The sequence below is a fragment of the Seriola lalandi genome, unplaced genomic scaffold (assembly GCF_002814215.2).
Source record: "Seriola lalandi dorsalis isolate HSWRI2012SDOR001 ecotype SW California unplaced genomic scaffold, Sedor1 jcf7180002054671, whole genome shotgun sequence".
NCBI lineage: Eukaryota > Metazoa > Chordata > Actinopteri > Carangiformes > Carangidae > Seriola > Seriola lalandi.
Genome location: NW_019525224.1, coordinates 651431 through 666200, shown reverse-complemented (window position 1 = coordinate 666200; position 14770 = coordinate 651431). Strand labels below are relative to the sequence as shown.

General features: G+C 42.0%; 2 protein-coding genes across 2 annotated transcripts in view; one reads left to right on the top strand and one right to left on the bottom strand.

The window, feature by feature from the left end:
* Positions 1 to 500: 500 nt before the first annotated feature.
* On the bottom strand, positions 501 to 13923 carry mlycd (malonyl-CoA decarboxylase). Its single transcript, XM_023421265.2, has 5 exons — positions 13333 to 13923; positions 7491 to 7603; positions 6979 to 7135; positions 6438 to 6590; positions 501 to 1653 (listed from the first exon to the last, which is right to left on the bottom strand). Exons 1-5 carry the CDS (start codon positions 13876 to 13878, stop codon positions 1108 to 1110), a joined length of 1515 nt encoding a protein of 504 aa, XP_023277033.1. The 5' UTR covers positions 13879 to 13923; the 3' UTR covers positions 501 to 1107.
* LOC111666062 (DNA topoisomerase I, mitochondrial) overlaps positions 7534 to 14770 on the top strand; it is a 35007-nt gene continuing 27770 nt past the window's right edge. Inside the window, exon 1 of the mRNA XM_087177962.1 lies at positions 7534 to 7620. The gene's annotated coding sequence lies outside the window, so the exon portion shown is untranslated. The remainder of the gene's footprint in view (positions 7621 to 14770) is intronic.

Genomic DNA, 14770 nt, shown 5'->3' with positions numbered 1-14770 from the left:
AAACAACTGTCCTTTTTATGCTTCTTTATCCCCCCCCCCCCTTCACAACTGAACACCATCAATCTAGCCATTTACTTTAACTTTATTTCTCACTCCATTAGTTTCTAGGACACAGAGCGGCACAGGCAGAGAAAAGGAGGGGCGCGCGGTGATGGTGTGGTGGGGGGGGGGGGCGAAAAAAATGAAAAGAAAGTTTGGCTCCTTGGAGAGATAAAATGTAATTTCACAGTCAACTTGCTGTGATATATTATTTCACAACAATGGGGTGTGGGCTGATTTGAGCCCTGCTTGGCACCTGTACAGAGCAGTTAGGACATCAGTGATGGCTCTCTGGAGAGGTTGACCACTGTGTGTGTGTGTGTGTGTGTGTGTGTGTGTGTGTGTGTGTGTGTGTGTGTGTGTGTATATATATGAAGGCAAAATTATTAAAAATACACCTGACTGTAGGTACCAGGATAAGAGTTAGCACAGTTGTGATGCACAGCAGAAAATAAATCCAGTTTCATTTAGAGTTATTTAATATGAAATAATATATCCAGTCTGTGGTTTCATGCCTTTGTGCAATGAGCTTTAGTGGGAGTAAGCAATGTAAAAGCAGGTGTATATCAACCCAACCCAAGAAAGAAAAATCCCAAACTCTCCTATTCCTAAACATGTTTGCAGTGAGACAGTTCAGCTAAATGAAAGAACCTAAACATCATTTATTCCAGTAGCTGCACTCTCTCATTGCTCCTGCGTCACCATTACACACACTGTTATCCAAGAACATGGAGAGGCATTGATAGATGCCTCACGCTTCATTAGCTACAGTCTCTCAGCCTGGGAAACACTTACACAATATCAAACACTTTCTACTAGAAACCCAATGAGGCAAACAGCCCAACCTATGCACTAGATACAGCAGATGGGATGAGACACGTCATGTGAGAAATGGTCTAATTTCTATTCAGTAACAATATCAGTTGATGTCCACTCAGTAGGGCTTCTGGAGCTGTTTTTCAATTAAATATTAAAGAGAAACAAAATAAAGTTCATCAGTAAATATGGGATATCAAGTGCAATCTCATCTGCAGATCAAAAGCAGAAGTATTTATGGCTGTCTCGTTCTCACAGTTTGCTGTTCTTCTGAAATTGGGACACCAGTCCCAGCACCTGCTCTGATGCCATGACGACCTTATTCTGCAGGTACAGAGCGCTGTTTTTAGAGGTCTCGTTCAGGAAGTAACGATAGTTCACCATGATGCCGCAGGAGTTCGCCACACCCCTGGGGCTGGTGTCAGCATGCCAGTTGAGTCGCCACATGGTGGCACCGTTTTGCAGATGGAAGTTAGCCACAGGGTTGAGGGCGTAACCTCGCCGTTTCTCCCCATAGAGGTACCAGGCACAGAGACGCATCAAGACGGGCTCCAGGACACGTGACAGACGCTCTGAGCGCAACCATTCGCTGGTGCTGATCAGCTTGCGAAGGGCATCTAGAGCTGGGGTCCCAGAGGGTGAGTCAGTGGCCTGTTCCACCTCCTTCCACTCCTGCTCAGAGAGGAGGTCAGAGCCCCGGCCTTCCTTTCTGTACTGGCTGAGGAGGCCTTGGAGCCAAGAGGAGAAGCCTGGGATGGGTGACAGGCTGGAGAACTGGGCCATGTGAGGGAACTCACTCTGGAAGACATGAGGAAAGAGAGAGGCAGATTTAGCCCTTAAATGTGGGACCGTTTTACACCATGTTTTATTCATCCATTTAATTCAGCAAGGCCCTAAAATCCCTTCTATTCCTCAAACTATTTCTTGCATGAAATAGTTGAAAATCACTGCTTTTCTAGTGTTTTCTGTTTTTAGGGTCTTAAAGCTGTGTTACTTTTTGGGTCAATTCGATACTATAAATAGAGGCTGACATATAGATGAAAAACTGCTCATGTCACAGTCACATAACAATGCATTATAAGTGTGTCAGGTACACTGCAGGGTTATCAGGACAGTAAGTCTGAAAATGAAGACACGTCTGAAACAACTGAAGATGAGGATTTTATTTTTATGCAAACTCATCAGTCTGATCTTTCAGAAGCAGAACTGGAGCATGAGTATGACGATGGTAGCTCGCAGGTCAAAAAGAGCAAAACTGTGGACCAACCATGTTGCCACAGCCACCAGACAGTACTGTGATTTGCGATTACTGTGCTACCCACTTTGTGTTTGTGCCCATCACTGAGCAGTTACAGCCTAAGTGTAGGCCAGTACCATATAGATGAACATAATGTATAAAAGGCTACACTTTTTCTGGCATCTATAAATGATCAGAAAAATAAATAAATAAATAAACTGACATGTATCTTGGAGGCTTTATTATTAACACTGTGCAAATGTTAGAAGCAATGTTATTTTGATTTGTAGCTCAGTCCGTGTTAAATATGGAAGTCTCCAAAAACAAAACGTATAGAAATATTTGAAAAAAAAAAAAACATCCATACATGGCAGGGTTAAAAAGTTTCATTTTTTTAATCCCCTGTTTTGAAACAGAAAAAGTTGCAGAGTCATTTACATGCAGAGTCAGTTCAGTGCAGAATTGCCTCAACCTGCCTTAACCAGCTGGAAGAGAAGAAAACAACAACAACAAAAAGCAAACTAGGAAAGGGATGGGAATGAGAAAACAAGGTAAAGGTATAAAGAAAACAGATGAGAGGCAGCAGAGAGTTGATCCCCACTGGCATGCAGAGGGCACACCTTCTGCAACAGCAGAAATAAGGGAGATGAACACTCAACCTCGGCATCAAAACACAAAAAAAAGAAATTCTCGTTTGTGCTCAGGCTGCTCGGGCCCTCAGTTCCTCAGACAGGGACAGGACAGCATAACAAATCACTTCCATTGCTTCATCATCCTGCCCTGCTGATGGAGATGGATGATCCCCTCCCTCTTACTCTATCCTCCTCCTCCTCTGTTCCCTGCACTCTCACCTTAAACACCCGTCCTCTTCTTTCACTCTCCTCATCCCCGTGTCTCTGTCTCGTCTAGACCACCCACCCACCCATCTCATGAGTTCTCTGCCACCCCTCTACCCTCTCCTTTTGTCAAGACACACACCCCTCCGCCCGTCTTCGCTCACCGGCGTCTGGGTTGATAAGTGACAGAGCGATGTGGCAGGCAGAAGGCAGAAGAGTGAAAGGCTGCAGATGAAAGTGGAAGTGTCAGACAACCCCTGGAGGAACATGTTGCTGTCTGTCTGCCTCACTATGCAACATTGTTTTCCTTTCTACCTCCTTCATTTCACCCTCCCTTCACTTCAAAGTCCAGCCCTCTCACGTTCCATGTCCTGCCGGCTCTCCCCTTGTATTTCTTCTCATTCATGATCTCACCTTTGTCACTCCAACCTTTGCTTTAAACTACTGAGTGCTCACATGTCAAGAGTGGGCAGGATGAAGGGAGAACAGAAGATGGTGGAAATAAGGATAGAGGCGGTAGGAAAGGTGAAAAGGGAACATGGAGGAAAGGATAGGTAGAAAAAAAGAGGAGCTGTGCCAGAACTGCGCTCCAGGGTCTAATCTACAAAGACAAGCAACACCTCCTCTCCTCACCTTAAATCACAACTGTGACCTTTTCTTTTCCACTCTATCATCTATCCATCATCATAGTGGTCCCTCTGTGGCTGCGCTGCTCCTCTCTTCACCTTTATGTAAGGTAAAGCTCTGTCAGACAGCCTGGGCCTCTGCAGAATACAAGTCTGGGTTGTGGTTTTGTGTAGCCTTGAGGGCAGGGAATTGCACTTACACTGCCTGGGTCAGGGGTTCAATTCTCACTAGGGTCATAAAAAAGTGTATGCACTCATGGGTACTTCGGATAAAAGTGTCCAGAATAGGTTTGAATGCATATGAGAGTGTGTGTTTGTGTAGCTTATATAGCAGTGATTTATTTGGGTAAAGTAATCTGCATAACTAAAACAGAAAAACACACAAAATATGAAGGCATGACAATTTTTCTATCTGTTGCCTGCCTGAAAACTTTAAACCCTTTCTTCTCAGTATCACTGGTTTGCAGTTACTGCTGTTTATTGTTTGAAGGAAAAGTAGAACACTTTTTACAGGAGTAGATGTTGACATGCAAAGCTAGTAGACCTTCTGATTAAGACAACATTCCACATTAGTAAGGCTTTAAAAACACAGTGCAATAACCTACTTTCCAACCTCTGACACAAACAGCACCTAATGCTGACACAGAGAGCACAAAACAATATCTGCAGAGCTCACTGAACAGTATGTTGCCATTAATGAAAATGCAATCAAAACAGTCCCATTGTATAGAAATCTGAAGTGGAAGCAGCTTAAAGCTCTGAAATCTGATTTTTATGAGGATACACTATAAAGAGCGGTTCCCCATCTGTTGGGTAGAGTGGCTTTTGATGTTCCATTCAGGGTTCCAATCATTTGACAAGTGCTAGCTGGAGTGGCTCAACAAGGACTCTTGCGCTTATTGAGAGGGATGGATGCGATTTCATTACTGCCTTTCTGGTGTCTTCTTCTGTTTATGTGTGTATGCATTCATGTGCGTATAAGGAAGTACAGAAACAAGTGGGGGATTTATGATTCAGTACTGAGACTAAAATAAAAACTTTTGAAAAGCAATCAAACACTAATGTAGCCTGTCAGAGCTATATTTCTTACTGGAATAACACTGTGCCAGCTGGGCTACACCTGAAGGCTAACAAACAGCTTTTAATTGAATTCAGCATGTGAGTCATACAGAGCGGAACATTTTATTCCTGGGGTGGAGACAAGCAACAATTTTTGATACTACACCATAAGGAAGGAGGTTAGGAGCTCTGCGGGAGGTAATGATGGATAGCTATATCAGAGCATGTGCTGTGTGCAATGTCAGGATAAGATGTTATTATCTAGCTTTTATGGGACAGGATGGTTTGAATACTTCACTGATAAAACTGGGTACTTTATGGTTATTTTTTTTAGATAACAGGTGTTTACGTAACCTTGCCTCCTCTCTTACCTTAAGCGCCACCTCTGCTTTACCCAAGCCATGTTATTATAGGAACTCCAATAGAATGGATTCAAATATTCTTTTACTGTATTTTACAATGGCTTAGGCTCTATTTCCACAGTGTTTTGATTAACACCTATAGTGCTATAGTACTTAGGTTTGTTCATCATTAACTGCTTAATCGTTAACCGACAATAAGAATTTTAAACAGTTAAAATATCCCGGGACATCTGAGTGGGTATTTTCCACCACAGGTCTGAAAGTTAACGGACTGAGCATCAGACTAATCCGACAGCATGTCGACATGTTGCCATTTCTGAATAAAACTCAGTAGACAGGCTGTCAACTATGCTGAGGATTGAGGTAGGCCTGGCCTGTTGTTTTGATTTTGAGGTTTAATGCCAGTCCAACTCTGTGTTGCACGAGCAGTAGCCTGGCTGTTCACCAGAAGTGCATTTGCTGATCAAGAAGTGATTCTGTTCCTCTACTCTTTGTTAATCACACGTAGAGCTGATCTTTATAATAAAGAATTTATAACATAGAGCTTTTTATGTGTGTAAGCGGGACATCGCTTCTTCTGCAAAAATGTTGTTAAGAGGACCATCACCTTGTGTGATAATCTGTTGAGATGGGGCTTCTCTCCTGCCTGTGTGTGTAAGTGATCGTCTTGGTCAACTTCAACCCCTGTGTATTGGTAATTTTTAAATGTGTTAAAGACACTGGTGAACATGTTAATCTTGTCAGTTAACAGTTAATGGTTAATGGTATGTTAATGAGTGTTGGCTATCAGCCAGAAAGAAAATTCAAAATGAACATTCCTAATACTTCTCAAATCCAAACAATTAATCACTGCTGTATGTCTAAATAAAATGATTATTTACTCAAAGATTACTTGAATTGCAATGATAAAAATACTGTTTAATGCACAATTTATTAAGTTAATATAAAGAGAAATTTAAAAAGCATTAAAAAGCTGGTTGCATCGATTCAGTGATTTGTACATTCAGTTAAAAATCTCAATCTTGTTTCAATTTGATGTGGCTGAGTTCTGAGGACTGAGAAAGTCATTTAGTGTAGGACAGCACAGCATTTTGTAAAGGTAAGAGTTTAGGTCAGTTTTCATTAAAAGTTTTGTACATTGGAACTTTGGTCTAAAAACTGAGCCAAAGCAATGGTAAAATACCATAATTCATATTGTTCAAAATGTGTAGATGTGATGATTCCTCCAGTTCTCACAGTGAGTATTGACTCAAATTATTTTTTTCTGAATAGAGCTGTTAAAAGACATGAAAGCAAGCCACAACAAGGTGTGAGAGCTCTAAATGTCTAAAAGTCTAAATGAATGGAACTTTGATGAGTTACTTTCTTGGCTGTCATATTCATCCCTCATATTTAATAGCTCTTTGACTAATGCTTTGCTGACAGGCACTTAAATTATATCCTGAATCACTCTTGCACCCACCTGCAGTTCTCGCACCACCCTCTTGATGAGGTAGTTGCCCAGCTCCACACCTTGAAGGCCAGCCTGGGTGGAGGAGATGGAATAGAAAATGGCTGCATTTATCTTATTAACATCCTCCTCAGAGTCGAGAGTGGCAAACTCACGGACGATACTCTAAAAGAAAAACACAAATTTTGTTAAGTCACAAATACAAATTTTACATTTGTATCATGCAGATACAAGTCCATTCTTAGTGTTCTTCTTGAGATAGCAGTCATATATCCAAATATTTCAGATGCGCACATCGTGAAATATTCTCAAATTTCACTGTTGTCAAAACCCCCTTTCCCAACTGTAAACAACAAGAACAGGAAGTCAGCACTGTAGAGGTCACTGCCAGAGGGATAAGAAGTGTAAAGGTCTTGGTATTGTTTTACACACAGTTAAAATCCATTTGTCAACTGACAGGAGGAAATCCCAGGTTACTCTCAGATGTTTAACCATCCCCCAAGTTGTTGTTAAGTCAGACAAATCATTACAGAAGCCTGAGGTAGCTTCTAACCTGAATATTATCAGAAATGTTTTCAGTGAGGGCCACGTGTAGTACAACCAGGGGTTCTCCTGGCATGGCGGCATGGGTGAAGGCATAACAACGGCGGTATGGCCCCACTCTGCGCTTCAGGTCAGACCAGTTCCTTACAGGATGCACTGCTTCATACCTGACAGAGACAGAGATAGTTAGTCTTTCAGTTGACCATTCACTAAGCTCCGCCTTCATTGGTTAGTGTTGCTATGCCTGTGAAACTTTCCATGTCCGTACATATGCAGTGTAATGGTGACAGACTTCTACTGTCTACTCCTTAAGTTCAGTATGTGTCAGTACAGCCTGACATGCCTGCCACGCCTAGTTATAGTTGCTAAACTATGATTGGACTATAACTGGTCAGAGGAGGGGGTAAAGTGACGATTTTCATATCGTATAATATTTATGTAAAAACAGAGATTACAATGAAATGAAAGAGGAAAATAAATTAAAAACATAAACACAGTGTGGGGGTGCATGAATGCTCATACTGGCTGATCTTCTGCAGGATCTCACAGGGGGACTGCCAGGTGATTCTCTCCAGTCGCAGCAGACCTACAGAGAACCACTCAGACAGCAAGCTCTTCAGTGTGCCATTCAGATCCTGGGAGAGAAAAAAAGGTGAGAGTTTAGAATTAAAATCCACATCCAGCTGATAATCAAAAATTCACCACATTCTTTCCCTCGTGGAGAACAGCTCGGCAGCAAGCATAGGGGAGAATGAAAGCCTTGCATATGTATTTTATCAAGGTATGGGACCTATAGTATATGATGTATACACAAAACACTGGTATACAGATAAATCTTCCATGCACATGAATAAGGAAAAGAAGGTCATGGTATCTGCTGTACTGCGTTATCTAGGCACTGTGGAGAATATCTTTTTACTGTGACTATGGCAGTCTTTTCTCTTTTATGTATCTTAGAGACAATAAACTATTCTCTAGAAATTGCACCTTTTTATGAATACTAAATTAACTGGATAAACACAGTCTTTCTTTACAACCTCATGACATATTTTATCGACAAAAATGCCAGACTCCATCTTATTAACTGACAGCAAGGTTGCTTAATCAAAAACAGTTTGTCACCATTGGAGGTTCTAGCTCAGCCCCTGCCCCAGTCAACCACGGTGTACCCCAAGGCTCTGTGCTTGGACCCCTCCTCCTCACCATCTACATGCTCCCCCTTGGTCAGATCATCCACCAACACGGTCTCAGCTTCCATTCATATGCTGACGACACACAGCTTTATCTCAGCACGAAACCCTCCACCCAGCTCCCTAAAAATCCCTTGTCAACCGCCTGCACAAAATCAAAATCTGGATGTCATTTAACCTACTCAAACTCAACAGCACTAAAACAGAGCTCATGGTTGTGGCTCCCAGGGCCCTGCTCCGGAAGGTTGGAGATCTACAACTACCGACAGCTGCTCCATCTCCCCATCCCTGGAAGTCCACACCTGGGTGTCATCTTGGACTCAACTCTCTCATTCCAGGCACATGTCAAGTCCATCACCTAATCTGCTTTCTTCCAACCCCAAAACATCTCTCGACTCCGGCCATCACTCTTTGACTCTGTCGCAGAGACCCTCATCCATGCCTTCGTCACCACCCGTCTGGATTACTGCAATGGAGTTCTGTTCGGGGTTTCCAGCAAAACCCTCGACAGGCTCCAGTATGCCCAGAACTCAGCTGCCAGGGTTTTAACCTGCACCAAGCCCTGGCAGCACATTACCCCCACCCTCATCCAACTTCACTGGCTTCTGGTCAAAGCCCGCATCCAGTACAAAATCCTCTCCCTCACCTACAAATCCCTCCATGATCTTGCACCCCTGTACCTGTCTGAACTCCTCCACCCCTATTCCCCGTCCCAGAACCTACGGTCCTCGGACACTGGTCTGCTCTCCACCCCCTACACCAGCCTGCGATCTTTCAGTGACAGAGCATTCAGTGTGGCAGCCCTCACCCTCTGGCACTCTCCCCCAGAAGAGATCCGCACAGAAGCATCGCTGGACATTTTCAAAAACTGCTGAAATCCCACCTTTTCACCAAGTCCTATCGTTTCTAGCTGCCTCATCTCCTACAATCCCCTCCGATCTCTGCCATCCCTATTCTGTCTCGTCTTTTTTTCATTCATTTGTACTTTATTTATTTTGTGTTTCTTTCCCTGCAAAGTGGGTACCTTGAAAGGTGCTATAAAAATCCAAGTTATTATTATTATTATTATTATTATTATTATTATTATTATTATTATTATTATTATACTTTCTGTGTGGAGTTTGCATGTTCTCCCCGTGCCTGTGTGGGTTCTCTCCAGGTACTCCGGCTTCCTTCCACAGTCCAAAGACATGCAAATGGGGACTAGGCTAATTGGATACTCTAAATTGACCATAGGTGTGGCTGTGAGTGTGAATAGTTGTCTGTCTCTATGTGTTTGCCCTGCGATGGACTGGCGACCTGTCCAGGGTGTACCCCGCCTCTTGCCCGAAAAGATGCTGGGATAGGCTCCAGCCCCCCTGCGACCCTACTAGAGGATAAGCGGAAGAAAATGGATGGATGGATTATTATTATTATTGCTCAAGTTTGTCTGTTGGCTATGATCAATTCCATATCCACATCTTACACACTTTGCAGGGTATATGGTCCCTTGGGTGTCTGTATGCTGTTTGACTGTTTTCATATTATGAGTAGTAATTTGTTTGAGCTTGCAATGGGTGTAGGGAAGGCACTTCAATAAACAGCTTGCCATTTCAAAGCAGGCCTATCCTACTGCAAAGGTCATACTTCATTTAAAGCAAATCTCTTGCAAACACACAAACAAGTGCACATGGTGCACACACATAAACACACTAAAACATATAAATGCAGCTTTTGTTGGCTGTTCCATAGGATGAGAGCTCTTACTTTTGTGCCCGCTTGTCAGTCATAATAATAGCTAATACAAACAAGCTCTAATACAGTCATGGTATAAAAGCCACTGAATGAGATTCTCTGCAAGCAACTACGAAAACCAAAACAAACTACATTTTTTAATTCTTCCCCACATGTATATCTCAGACCCTGCAGCAATTTCACCCTGAAAAATTCAGTTGAACAAGGAGCAAATCAAAAGTAAATAAAGTAAAAAGTCCAGCAAAATTTCCATCACTACTTATGTAATGTGTGTGTATACATGTGTATTTGTTACTCAAACTTCACAAGCTGCCAGAGGTTAAATAATCTATGATGGTTCATAATCCCAGCCTGGCATTTCGGCAGAAATCACAGCACATCAACAACCAGCTAGAGTGCAATTGCTGCCTTGGGTAGCCAATTCTCATCCACACAAAAAGAAGGCCACACTGAGCTGTGCACTCCATTGACCTAGCAGAAGATGAAGTCTTTTGAAATGGAAGTGTCCGACATTTGAAGCCTGAGGTTAGGAAAGAGACCGAGGAAAGGAGGGAATGGTAAAGAAGAAAATCCTGCACTCCATTAGAGAGAAAATGAAGCAACACTGACACTGGAGCTATATCAATGCCATGTGGTGCTGATGTTTGAGTTGATACAGCCTCTGCTACAAGGACCCTCTCTACCTTGAGCTATAGTTATTGTGTGATTATACAGAGCGATAGAGGCTGCAGTGCCTGGAAGGAACAGTCTGTCTATCCAAGGCCAAATGACCACTGACTGCCAAAGTGTTTACAGGTCAGGCTCAGAGAGTGCCAATACCTTTTCTCCAGTAGGCTGCATGCCACTTGTCAGCCTGGCAGTGTGTCTGCGGGGAAAAAATAGCCTCACTAATACTTTGTGTAATCCGAAAGAGCCAACTAAAATGACATCTCTGACTTGTCTTTACATCTTTCATCCCCTCAGCTTGCGGACAGGTGAACAAGAATGAAAGGCCTGGAGGCAGAAAGAGTGAGGAGGAACATCAAAAATCAATTATCCAACCAAGAGAGACTAATCTAGTGTAGAATTCCAAAGTAACACACTTGCAAGAACAACAGCAATTGCAGCCTTGCAAATTCCAGAGTTTAGTAATTTTAGAAATTGTACCTTTTTATTCCCATCTATGATTCAGTGCGTCTTTGATTATCTGCATCATTTTTTTTTTATTGACTTTTGTTTTCTCTCCCCCGGTATGGACATACCATCAATACAGGTACTAAAAGCTTCATATTTACCATGACCTTTTCTCATCTTTAGCTCGATCAATTCTAGCAATAACAACAAGCAAAGATTGCTGTGCACCCCCAAACCAAGGTGGTCAGCACTGAGCACATGTGAGTACTCTGTAGGTAGCTTAGACCTTTTTAACTACAAAAGCTCTCAGTGAGCAGCGGTTATTGAGATTAAATGCATCAGAACCACCTCTCAGCAGGAATATAATAGATATTGAGCACGAGAGGAGAGGTCTTCTGGCAATAGTGCAGTCAAGCTGTATAAAAATCATATTAAGCAGTAGCTCTTAACTCTTGATAATGCAAGGTCAAAGGCACACAGGCTTTCAACTCAATTCCAAAGTGACACAAAACATTACTGATCACAAAGACGATAGAAAACCTTTTTAACTCCATCATCAATCAATGCAGGGCAGTTTTAATTTGACCGTCTCAGCTTCTGATGGTACACTTATCAATTTTGTTATCTTGATTAAAGCATCTCTCCAAAACAGGCTCGCAAATCAGCAGTGTGGATTTCATGTCGTACCATCTGAGAAAAGTGGACATGATGTGGCAACAGTGAATGAAGCAGTGTGCTTTAGATTAGGCTGACATCAAACTAATGGTGTTTTTTTCTATTACAAAACTAAAGAATCTTTCTTAAAAGCGAATTTCTGTCGCTGGCTTACAATGTATGTCTACATCTCCTATACACCACAGGGGCTTTCTGATTCTAGTTTCATTAAAAGAGCTGCTGGTGGCCTGTGATACAAAAAGCAATTTACCAGCACAAAATCATATATCACGCCACCGGTTGATTTAATTATACATGTGGTCTCATGTCATCTCAGTGTGAGTCCAACTTAGGCATAGAAGTACTTCAAGCCATACTGGGTTCAATGTCAGACATTAAGTTGCAGTTACTTTCTCAAGTGCAGGGACTTCTGTATATACATTTAGATTGCTTAATTATGGTAAAAATTAAATCAGCATCTTTATAATACATCCACAGTGTTTTAGTTTAGGTTAAGCACCTGCTAAAAACGTATTTGGATATGCAACCGTAAGGTGGACTTTAATTATAAGCTGCAATCTCTGGCAAGGTATTAAAAGAGTTAGTCAAGTCAAATTACCCCATATTTGCACTAAATGAGTGAGCATGTATTAATATATATGGAATACTTCTTGTACCTTTATGCTTTGGGGATGAAAACCAGGCCATAGAAACTTGACTTCGGAAAGAGCAGTGGGGCATTAGACTAATTAGACTGCTAATTTTTCTTGGAAAAATTGACAGATAGCTTGCCACCAAGTTTGCCACTCTTATTTCAAAGTGTGCAGCAACATTTCAGTGCTGAATTGAACTGAAAACTGTAATAACATCTGACTGAACATGAATGATTGAACAATGAGGTGAATGAAATTGGACAGGTGGCTTTGCTGTAAAATAAGTTGGCAAAAATTTGTCATTTAGGGGACAAAGAGCATGAGAGCCAAGAATGTGTGTGATGGACATTTCCAAGTTTTTTTTCACTGCCTTTCCTTTCAATTTTATTTTCACTTTGTCTTCAATGGTTCATTCAAAATATTCATTACATGCCTGATTTATATTCACCTCTCTCACCTTATTGCTGCATTTGAGTCTGAGACTCTTGCCTCTTCATGTATAGTCTGAAACAGGGTCTGAGTCTATTTTAACACAAGAGCTTTCCAGCAGGAGTAGAAGTCCTCTCCGATCAGTACTGTAAGTTGATCTGTTCAACCAAGACATGCAGAAAATATGAAGGAAGCCCTGAAATTGGAGCTCGACATTGCTAAACTAGTTCTGTCTAACCTGTTTGCAAAAACCTCTTAAGCTTTGAGGAAGGTGAAAAAAAATCTAATTTAGTTCCTCCAGTTTGGTATGAATGGTAAACTGGAGCAAAGGTCATTGACACTTAAAATGTGATGAAATGTGAACCATGTGATGGGGGGCAAAGCAAGGGGGTTAGTTTAGGCCTCTGTGTGGGTTCTCTGTCTAGCTGGCTGTATTCAGCCAACAGTTAATATTGTCTCAATAGCCCACAATCAATGTCCTTAAATCACTCAGCATTCAGGCCCAGCTATTCAGGCAACAGCGCCAAACGTCTTAGCGCGCACAGCTTGACTCATGCCAGCACCCGTCGAAAATGTAAACAAATGCATTACCTTTATGTGTGGGCTCTCGCTAGCTTTTGATGAGATGATTTCAACCACATCGGCTCGGAGATCCACCAGAAACTTCACCCCACCCTCGACCCTGCTTATATGATTAAGAAGCTGTTTATACCGGGGAGTCAATGTGTACCGAAGCCTGTCTTCAACTTGCAAAATGGTCGCCAAGTCCCGTAGCTGAGTGTCTAGCAACTTCACAGCTAGCTCTGAAACGCTTTTATGGTCTACACCGAAGTCTTGCGACAGCTTCGTCAGAAAACCGAGTCTGTCTTCCTTTTCCAGACTTTTGTAGAAGTGCATGAAGTCCAAGCTGTTCGATTCAGGGGGAGGGGGGGATTTATCTCTCGTTTCGTATGTGGGTAAAGGTACGACGACCCTCGCTAGTATCTCCTCCATGCCCGTGACACCGACACGATTTGGGGAAGAGTACCAGCGCCAACCGCTGATGTCCGAGGCCTTAAGAGCAGCTTTGACGACAGCCCGGTGTCGCCAGCACCTCACGCTGCCACGAAAGCCCCAGATAACAGGGTGGGATATCATCGCAAGGGGAGAGCTCAGCTGTTTGTTTGGAACCCGCGACCAGTGAACACACAGGAGGAATCGTTTCCGGGTCTCTTAAAGAGACAGTAAAGCTGCTATGGCAACAAGCTAGAAGGTTGGAAGGTTAGACTTGTTCAGGACAGGTCCACTCCTTATAATAACAAAACCAGATATTGAAATCTTTTTGGTATTTAAGTTTAGGGATAAACATGGTGATACTTGAGGGAAAAGGACTTACAATCAACAAAAAATAACATAATTCAATGACCCTCATCACTATCTCTATCTCTAAGCTCCTTTGCAGTACAGCTCACTGACTGGACAAATCCCTGAATACTGTGTAATACTACAATAATAATACTGTCATTGGAATACCTTGTTTGATTTGATGTTTTATAAACTATTTATATTATTTTATGATAATTAAATTATTTTATACTGCCCTGCATTATGTTATTATTTTGTGAGTTGCATTAACAGTGTGCATGTATAAATACATTTTTCTTCAGATCCTAACTTTATATCAATCATCTAAATTAATTGGATGTTCCCCTCCATGTCCGTAACTATCCACAGACTGTATCACTTTTTGGAAAGAGATTTCTATATTTATCCCTGAAAGATCTGCATGCTGTTCAAGAGGATTATCTGAGTCCTTGGCATTCATATTCATTATTTCAGTTTTACAACCACCATAGCTTTGTGTAAATGCAGTAAAGAAAGGTTTTTACAGGTAAACTGACAGTTACACACACCACGGTGCAACAACCATTTTTTGATTACATTTTTTAGCCTCTATGCTACTATAATCTAACCTTAACTGTGTTTATATTCCGCATCAGACACTCTCCTGGGCAACTATGTGTTGGTGTAAGCACCATATGTAGCTCAA